Here is a 10,645-nt window from a genome sequence, read left to right on the forward strand (position 1 = left end):
GGTTAATACAAGATATTTTCTTAAAGGGGTCATCGGATGCCCATTTTCCACAAGTTCATATGATTCTTTAGGGTCTTAATGAAAAGTCTGTAATATACTTTGGTTAAAAATTCTCAATAGTAGTGTAAAAAAACACCCTTTTACCTTGTCAAAATCAGCTCTGCAAAATATCAGCTCATTTTATAGCATGAGCCCTTTTAATGCAAATGAACTCTGCTTGCCCCGCCCCTCTCTGATGTGGGATTACCAGCTGTAATGTTTACTTTAGCCACGTTTAGCTGCATTTAGCCGCATTTAGCTGCATTTAGTTTCGCGTTTATCGGCGAAACTTGCCAACAAGCACATTATTAAGAAAGGCCATTTGCAAAGATGCATAAAAACTTCTATTAGTACTATACTTCTGCTGTGGGTGAAGCTGCATCACGAATGATTCACACGAAAATAGATGCATATGTAGATCGGGATCGACACTTTCCTTTTCAAAAAGAAAGTAACGTTGTCCTCTACCTCTTAAGCTGTTCAGATGTCGGGAGTAATTGACGACTGCTATGTTCATTATTACATTCAACAACAGAACACCTCAATCGCTCAATTAGAGTTTTCTCCTGCAGTCGACACAATGGCGATCATATTCGGACAGGCGGGTCTAAGGTAAGACGCTCATGTCAATCAACTGTGTTTCGTCACAACGACAAGAAGCTGATAAAGACCTGATTTTAAAAAGGGGATATTACTTTTAAAGATTAAAAAAATACCACTGGGTGGATTTGTATTATTGTAGGGTGGTTGTGTACACAAACTGCCAACACATTAATGTTCAAACAGCATATAAAAGTTAGTTTTGCATCCGATGACCCCTTAAATTTATTATATGACATAAAATACACCAGTAATTCCACACTTTTAAGCTTTTACTTATCTTGAAAAAGGTGGTTGCTGACAAGTGGCAAAATGGGAGTAAAAAGGTTGTTTGGGGCGATAAATGTCATCATGCCAAAAAGGAAAACTTTTACATCTACTCTTGTGCTCTTGTTCTTAATCTTTTTAAATAAGATTTAAAGAGTTGTCTTAATGTAATGTAGTCATGTGTAGTTTGTATCTTAATTCTGCTGATTGTATTTAAACATCAAAATTCATAAAAAATAGTGTTCATGATATTTTCTTGAACAAAGTTACGTCAGAATAAAATGTGGTCCTCTCTGAAGCAACTCTTTCTAAGGATCATGCAAAACAAAAATTTTGCCTTTTTGGTGAAAGAAATCTTAAAGGTGTAGTTCAATTCCAGAACAAAAATGTACAGATAATTTACTCACTCCCTTGTCATACAATATGTTTCTTTCTTTCTTTCTTCTGTCAGTAAGAAATTATGTTTCTTAAGAAAAAACATTTCAGGATTTCTCTCCATATAATGGACTTCAATGGTGCCCCCAAGTTTAAACTTCCAAAATGCAGTTTAACCCTCCTGTTATCCTTGGGGTCAATTTGACCCCATTCAATGTTTAACGTATGTACATATATAATTGACTTTTTTTTTTTTTTTTGCTTCAGATTGAATGACTTTTCCTAATTTAATGGGGAAAACTTGGTAAACATAAAAGTAACATGATATTATTTGTTCAATGCCCTGTACACATTTTTGTTACATCGGTGTTCTTTGGGGTCAATTTGACCCCAGGTTCTTTTAGCTGTATAAAAGATAAGAAATATAAAAAAAATTACACACATTTGTTTTGGGTGATATTGAGGTCACTATAACATGCTATGATTTTATAATATGCACTATAATTTTATATGTTAAGTATAATAAAAATTAAAAAAAAAAACTAACACAACCATACCTGTAGTATTGCGAGAACCACTGTCAATTGAATTGCTCTCTCAATCGAAAATGGCCTCTACGCAAAGGTTTTCTGTCAGTGAGATTTTGTCACAGGTGTTTGACAGTGAAAGTTGGGTGGTGTTTCAGAGTGTTGTTAAGTAGTCAACAAAGACATCAATTACCTGACACTAACCTTTTAGCAAAAAAAATATCATATTCTAGAGGTTTTAAATTTGGGGTCAAATTGACCCCAGTGGATAAAAGGTGTTAGCGGATTTTAGGGTAACAGGAGGGTTAAATGCAGCTTCAAAGGGCTTTAAACGATCCCAGCCGAGGAAGAAGGTTCTTATCTAGTGAAACAATCAGTTATTTTCAAAACAAATTGAGAATTTATATACTTTTTAACCTAAAATGCTTGTCTTGTCTCATCTCTGCGATGAACATGCGTAGTTTGCGTATGTAATCCGGGTCAATACAGTTAGGGTATGTCGGCAAAGTATGTATTCTGATGTTTTCCTCAAGAAAAATAATTTCTTTACAGCTGAAGAAAGAAAGACATGAACATCTTGGATGACAAAAGGGTGTTCTGGAAGTGAACTAATCCTTCAACTAACATTATCAATATGACCCTTTTCAAAGTATAAACTCTCCTTATTAAGACCTTTGGGTTTATCTTGAAATGTAATACTTAAAATCCACATTACTCTACTGTAAATCTAGTATGAGATCTAGACCCACTTTATTTAGAGGACAACTTTTAGTGCTGACATGAGAGGTGATAAACAGAATTTGTGTCTGTGGATCCACAGTATAGTACTTTATACAACCATGTAATTATATTTCTCATGTATTGCTATTTTAGTAGACTGAGAATATCCAGGTGAGGATACATAAGGATGCAGTAGGCGATCATCCAGAGAAACAGAAGCACATGTAGCTCATCCACTTCATAACTAGTTACGTCAAGAACCCCATTCCTGCAACACACAAGAAGAAAGCAGAATAAGACATACAGGTTTACAGGTCACATTTGCTAAAGCAGCAATGTCTTTTCAAACTTGCATCTTGCATCTTCGAGTCTTTGAACTCTTTCATTGTGACTCACATTTTATGCATTTTAGCACATAACATCACCTATGCAGTGCTGTACCAGGTGAGCTAAAGAGCAAGTTTACTACATCAAAAAAGCCCTAAATATGGAATTGGTTATGTGATGCACATGTTAAAATGATGCACTATAAGAAAATAGTTTTGAGTTCATAACATAGTACTGTGTACTATGCTAAGGAACTGCATGAAAATAAGTCTTTATTAATCAAAAATCTGCCCAGTGATCATAATTTGTATGAAAAGGATTAAAGGGTTAGTTCACCCAAAGACAGAAATTCTGTCATTAATTACTCACCCTCATGTCATTCCAAACCCATAAGACTGCCGTTCATCTTTGGAACAAAATTTACGATATTTTTAATGAAATCCGAGAGCTTTCTGACCTTCCACAGACAACGATGCAACTACCACATTCAAGGCCCAGAAAGGTAGTAAGGACATTGTTAAAATAGTCCATGTGACATTAGTGATTCAACGTTAATTTTATAAAGCTATGAGAATACTTTTTATTCAACATTTTCTTCTCTTCCACACCTTCAAGAAAGTACCACAATGTTGTCCTTACTATCTTTCTGGGCCTTGAGCATGGCAGTTGCATTGCAGTCTATGCAGGGTCAGAAAGCTCTCGGATTTCATCAAAAATATTTGTGTTCCAAAGATGAACGAAGATCTTATGGGTTTGGAATGACATGAAAGTGAGTAATTAATGACAGCATTTTCATTTTTTGGTGAACTATCCTTTTAAGTTCCTTAATCCTTAAAGCTGTTGCTGTTTTACTACCCCTAGTGTTCAGTTCAGCCTGAAACTGTGGTGAAATGTAGCCTATGTATAATAAAAAATGTAGGTAGAGGCATGTATTTCCAATGAGCAAAACTACTTTCAACTAAATAATGTAATAAAATGCATGTGGAATATAATACAAACCTCTGTGTATGCGAAACTGCAGGTTCTCCAGTTATTCTTTCCAAAACTCTTCGATCCAAAACAATGCTTTGCTCATATTGGTCATTATCTGAAAGACCATCCTTCACTGCACTGGGGAAAAGGTCCTCTCTGATTTTATCCTTATCTAGACCATTTTTCACTGGTGGCACAAATGCACTGTGATGATCAAATGCATCTGAGTAAACACTCTCCTTCATTTTAAATGAACAGTCCAAGTCCAAAAGTTCATCACTAGATGATATAGGTATCTTTTTACCAGATTTATTCATCAGCAAAGAGTCAGAAGCAGCTGAAGATTTTTCTAAGTCACAGTCCCTTTGGGACGCATGGACGTCTGCATGTTTGTCGTCTCCTGACCTAATCAATACTTCTGAGGGTTTTAACTGCCTCTGTGTCTCACAAAAATGACACAATGAGTATATTTCACTTTCTTCAGATTCAAATGTGCTGGTAAACTCTATTCCCTCTGCATCCATAATTGTATTTACTTCAAGGTCAACATTTGACTCCAGTCCAGGTTCTTTATGTTCCAGCTCTAATATGTAGCTGAATGCGTCCTCTTCATCTGAATCCAGCTCCGACATTGCATAAACAGCTTCTTTTGAAACCTCAAAACAGTTCCCATCATCCTTCAGGCTTCCTAGCAAGCCTTTCTTCAATGCTAAAGAGTCACAACACTGCCCCCCAGTGGAGTCTGACAGGGATTGCCCTTTTGACCAGCTGGAGCTCTTCATGGTGAGGAAATGTTCAGACAGAGTAGCTAAACCCACAGGGATGTCTGTAAGACTGGCAGGCAGTGACTCTAAGCTGAGCTCTTGATCTCCAGTATGGTAGGTTTGTTCTTCTTGGCTGGACTCAGAAGATGTATGAAGTCCTCTCAATGCTTCAGCAGAGATATTAGATGGTAACATGCAACGAACTGAATCAGTCCAATGTCTGTCCGATCGTTCAATGAAATTTGGTGTGCCTCTAGAGGAATCTGTTGATGCGCAGTCCTGTGAATGAGTCAGTGTCATGATTAACGATATTTTACTCAAACAGACCATTCATTCATTCATTTATCAAACATCACAATTTTAAAATGTGTTTGTTCCAGTGTGGTACATCAGGTTATTTTAGTATGGAAGTCAGTTTCTAGCTTAGAGTAAAAGATGAATAAATATATAAATAAATAAAAAAGGCAATTTCAACTTTGTCACAGTTGCTTGATTGATTAAGTTATATCGCACAACTGTGGCTTTATAAATTGCTGATGTGAATATATCTCTTTAATGTGACATTTTTAGGAGTCCCATTTGTAAGTTTATGTCTTACAAAGTGGCTTTATAGGATGAAACTGTACTTTCATTTTTCATAAATGTGACAATATCCACAGTGTGGCTTTATCTTTCATAATGCAACTTTATTTTAAACTTTACCTCATAATTAACTTTTTTTTTTTTTTTTTTTTTTTACTTGAAGGCAAAAAAAAAGTTGCATTATGAGAGATAAAGCCACACTGTGGATATTATGGATGTTTTCCGCTACTGAAAAAAAAAAGTTTTTTTTTTTTTTTTTTCAGAATTCAGTTTATATCATGCAATTCTGATAAAAATAAATAAAAATTCTGAGTTAAGTCAGGATTGTGAGATATAAACTCACAATTCTGAGTAAATATCAGTCTTTTTTCCCCTCAGAACTGAACTTTATAACTCACAATTGCAAATTTATCTCACAATTCGGAGAAAAAAAGGTCAGTATTGCAAGATATAAACTCGCGATTGCAAGAAAAAAGTCAGAATTGCGAGTTTATATCTTGCAAAAAAAAAATAGCGAGATATAGCTCACAATTTTGAGATAAAAAGTTTATATCTGACAATTCTGACTTTATTTCTCACAATTTAGAGTTTTTATCTTGCATTTCTGACATTATAACTTGCAATTGCGAGTTTATATCACACAATTCTGATAAAAATAAATAAATAAAAATTCTGAGTTAAGTCATATTAGTATGAGTATGAGTATAAACTTGCAATTCTGAAAAAAATATCAGTCTTTTTGCCCTCAGAACTGGACTTTATAACTCACAATTGCAAGTTTATATCTTCAAATTCTGAGAAAAAAGGTTATAATTGCAAGATATAAACTCACAATTCTGAGAAGAAAAGTCACAATAGTAAGATATATCTCACAATTCTGAAAGAAAAGTTTATATCTCACAACTCTGACTTTATTTCTCGCAATTTCGAGTTTATATCTTGCATTTCTGACTTTATAACTTGCAATTGCAAGTTTATATCATGCAATTCTGAGAAAAAATAATTATACAAATTCTGAATAATTAAGTCAGAATGGTGAGATATAAACTTGCAATTCTGAAAAAAATATCAGTCTTTTTGCCCTCAGAACTGGACTTTATAACTCACAATTGCAAGTTTATATCTTCAAATTCTGAGAAAAAAAGTCTGAATTGCATGTTTATATCTCGTTTATATCTTGCAAATATATATATATCAAAATTGTAAAATGTAAACTTGTAACTCATAACATTTATGAGAAAAAAAAGCATTTTTAAGCACAAAAATGTTTACTTGTAGGTTTCTGTTCTTAAATGCGATGAATTTATGTCACCAACTCGAACCCTGAGTGAAACCTGCATGGGCAAATCTGTCACCATCACGCAAAATTAACTTAAATAAGGTTTTTATTAAGTATGCCAAGCTTTAGAAAATGTGACCAGATCCTTGAATTGTCACAGGTGAAATCCAGTAATTTCAATACAAATCCACATATGATTACATATCTCTCAATGCAGATTTCAGAACATGTTCACACTGGTCACACAGTTTCACTGCAATGCCCAAAAAAAAGTTTCTTGGTTTTGGGCCTGTGGAATTTTGGTGAAATGCTGCTAATGTGACCACACCTTTAGTCTTTTTAACATACAATACTGTAGTCACAATAAAGCTATCATCATAGATAAGCAAGCCTTAGTGTGCTTTAATCTTCATCTCAATCATTCAATCATATAGAAGATAAAAACATCCTTACCTCATCATGGCTTGGACAATATTCAAGAAACTGGGCAACATACGTGATGACAGACTGCTCATCTGGTGAATTAACGGCAAGATCTAGTGAGGGAAAAAAAGTCAAACAACCAAGCCTGCTTAATGCTAAGCCGAGACCCAGTGTGCTTTGAAGATGAATCACACCCAAGCAGCACAACACTTTGCTATACAGTTCTCAGACAATATGACTGGTAGTACAATACTTCTGCAGTAAAAGTCTTGGGCTTCTCATGCGCTTTCATTATTTCTGAAGTGCGAAAGCAGGTCATACAGCAATTAAGTATGTTCCCCTAGAAGGCACAAACACTACACAGCTATTCTTCAAAGAAAAGTGAATGGTTTGTTTGTGTGTTACCATCTGGATCCAGCAATGGAAGAATCCCCAGCCACTCGTTCGCTGTTGTGAACGCTGTCTCTATATTTAGTCGGGGCTCTGAAGACAAAGCTTTCCTCATGTCCACAAACTGAGGACAGAAGAATTTAACCAGAGCCAGAAAAGCCAATCCGCTCCTCCAGCTTTTACCAAAATCGTGGATTTCTACCCCATATCTGAAGGAAAAGATTGAAATAGCAAGGCTGAATGAATTATGGAAGTTATGGAAGTGCAATACATACAGCCAAGCCTGAAATAGTTCATACCCCTGGCAAATTCTGATTTAAAGTTACTTTAATTCAACCAGCAAGTTTTTTTGACCGGAAATGACATAGGCTTCTCCCAAAAGATAATAAGATGATGTACAAGAGGCATTATTGTGGAAAAAAAATATTTCTCAGCTTTTATTTACATTTGAACAAAAAGTGGCATGTCCAAAATTATTCATACCCTTCTCAATAATCAAAAGAAAAGCTTTTTTTGGCTATTACAGCAATCAAACGCTTCATACAATTGCTGACCAGCTTTTTGCATGTCTCCACTGGTATTTTTGCCCATTCATCTTTAGCGATGAGCTCCAACTCTTTCAGGTTGGAGGGTCTCCTTGCCATCACCCTGATCTTTAGCTCCCTCCACAGATTCTCAATTCTCAATTTAAGTCAGGACACTGACTGGGCCACTGCAAAATGTTAATGTTTTTGTCTGCTGACCGTTTCTTCACCACTTTTGCTGTGTGTTTTGGGTCGTGCTGATATGTCCACTGGTGCCCAAGGCCAAGTTTCTCTGCAGACTGCCTGATTTTGTTGTTGAGAATTTTGATGTATTGCTCCTTTTTCATGGTGCCGTTTACTAAGATTAGTTTCCCTGGTCTACCGGCAACAAAAAAAAAAAAAAAAACATAATAATAATAAAATAAAAACCTTAGGTTCCCACCACCATGTTTGACAGTGGGGATGGTGTTCTTAGGGTTGAAGGCTTCTCCTTTTTTACGCCAAATGAAGGCTACATCATTGTGGCCAAACAAGTCAATTTTTGTTTCATCTGACCATAAAACAGAGACTACTTCTTCTTTGTCCAGATGAGCATTTGCAAAGGCCAAGCAGGCTTCTGTGTGCCTTATCTGGAGAAGTGGTGTCCTCCTGGGTCTGCTTCCGTGGAACCCAGCGGTGTGCAGTGTCCGTTGGACTGTCTGCCTTGAGATGTTGCCACCAGCAGAGCCCAAATTCATCAGTATGGCCTTGATGGTGGTCCTTCGATTCTTTTTTACCTCTCTCACTATCCTCCTGGCCAGCACAGGTGTCACTTTTGGCTTCCGACCAAGTCCTCTGAGATTTTTCACAGTGCGGAACGTCTTGTATTTTTTAATAATACTTTGCACTGTAGCCACTGGAACTTCAAAACATTTAGATATGGTCCTATAGCCCTTTATTGACTTGTGAGCAGCCACAATGCGCTCCTTTGTCTTAACCATGACTGTCCACAGACCAACAGCAGAGAGCTTCTGTTTTTCAGCTGTTGAGTTGATTAAAACAGCTGTTCCCAATGAATCATGGTAATTAGGATGCTTTAGAACAGCTTGGACTATTTGGAATGGTATAGAACTTTGGATTTTCCCATAGACTGTGACAGTTTGCAAAGGGTATGAATAATTTTGGACATGCCACTTTTTGTTCAAAGGTTAATAAATGCTGAGAAATATTTTTTTTTTCCACAATGATGCCTCTTGTACATCATTTTATTATCTCTTGGGAAAAGCCTGTGTCATGTCTGGTCAAAAAAACTTGCTGGTTAAATAAAAGTAACTTTAAGTCAGAATTTGCCAGGGGTATGAATAATTTCAGGCTTGAAAAAAAAGGTTCTGCAATAATTTCACATTGCATGTTGTTCCTATTTCACTGTCATTCTTCTGTGGGAATTCATTTGTTTTCATTAGATTAAATCTAATAAGAACAAAAACCATTTTAAAACACCATAAAAGAGGTCCATAAAAAGTCTTCTGATAGTTTTGTGTCAGCAACAAATTAAAATTGAAGATAGATTTACTGAACATCTCAACATCCAACCACGACATTCAACGTGGCATGTTCATGAGAGTTCATGAGAGAAGAATCATTTCAGCTGGTTCACGAAACCACACAAAAGAAGATATTGCATGGCTTCTGAAAAATACAGCAAAAAGAGAGTCATATCGACCACTTTTATGATGCTTTTGATGTGCTTTTGCATCTTTTTAAGCTTGAAAGCTTCTGTCTCCATTGAAATTTTGTGGAAAAGAGTGATTGGGACATTCATCCAACTGTCTCCTTTTGTGTTCCACAGACAAACAAAGATTTAGAAGTGAGTGAATTGTGTCCAATTTTAATTTTAGCTGGACTTAATTTGATTTTGTACTGAGAAACACATTTCGGGATTCTATTGTGACTCAGTAAAAGAATTCACTTACTTTGCCGTGCAGTTCTGCGCCCAGCTAAGCAGAGTCTTTATGGCTTTACTGCGGTACTTGAGATTTTGAGATGACCTTTTCCCTTTCGAGGGTAGAGTGCCGAAAATGTCATCTCCAGGTGATGCTGGAGAACTACGACCTGAAAAATCACTGCCACAAGGTAATGACAGCAGACTGAAGGTGGATGGGGACTTCTCCAAGCTTCCTGTGACCTGTTTAATCTTAGGAGGGGAAAATGATTTAGCTCACAATAACAGTCACTCACAAGAACAATGCAACTCTTTCATCACCATTTCGCAATGCTAGTATGCTTTACCTGATAGTACACAATGATGTTCCAGATTAGCCTGAGAACAACTGAAGGATTGCCATCAGCAATATCATTAGCGTCAATATTTAAAAGGCTGACCTATGTAAAAGACAAAGTATAAATGATTACATTTGAAAACAAAGATATGGAGTCATGCACATGACATTAGATAGTAAAAATAGATGTTGACTGTGTTTTATTAATTATCCCTTATTTAAGCTAAATCATTGTTACTAGTAACTTGTTTACTGATTTTAATTTAATTTACAGTTAAGGTCAAAAGTTTACATCCCCCTTTCGTAATCTGCAAAATGTTAATTATTTTACCAAAATAAGAGGGATCGTACAAAATGCATTTTATTGTTTATTTAGTACTGACCTGAATACCAAAAGAGAATATAATAGTTGAATATTTAAAAATGACCCGGTTCAAAAGTTTACATCCCCTTGATTCCTAATACTATACTCTTACCTGAATGATCTACAGCTGTTTTTTTGTTTTGTTTGTTTGTTTGTTTGTTTTTTGGTTAGTGATAATTGTTAATGATTCCCTTATTTTTTTCTGAACAGTTAAACTGCCTGCTGTTCTTCAGA

The 10,645-nt window shown here is 35.7% G+C and overlaps 1 protein-coding gene across 1 annotated transcript; it reads right to left on the reverse strand.

Moving 5' to 3' along the window:
• Positions 1–2,536: 2,536 nt before the first annotated feature.
• clmnb (calmin b) lies at positions 2,537–10,150 on the reverse strand (the record flags this gene model as incomplete). The annotated part of the gene is made up of 6 exons (XM_073833090.1): positions 2,537–2,796; positions 3,855–4,870; positions 6,906–6,988; positions 7,281–7,474; positions 9,742–9,962; positions 10,058–10,150. Coding segments are annotated over 6 exons (1,731 nt in total), but the record flags the coding sequence as incomplete, so codon positions are not given.
• Between the last annotated feature and the right edge of the window lie 495 nt (positions 10,151–10,645).

Source organism: Garra rufa, unplaced genomic scaffold, assembly GCF_049309525.1.
Source record: "Garra rufa unplaced genomic scaffold, GarRuf1.0 hap1_unplaced_818, whole genome shotgun sequence".
NCBI lineage: Eukaryota > Metazoa > Chordata > Actinopteri > Cypriniformes > Cyprinidae > Garra > Garra rufa.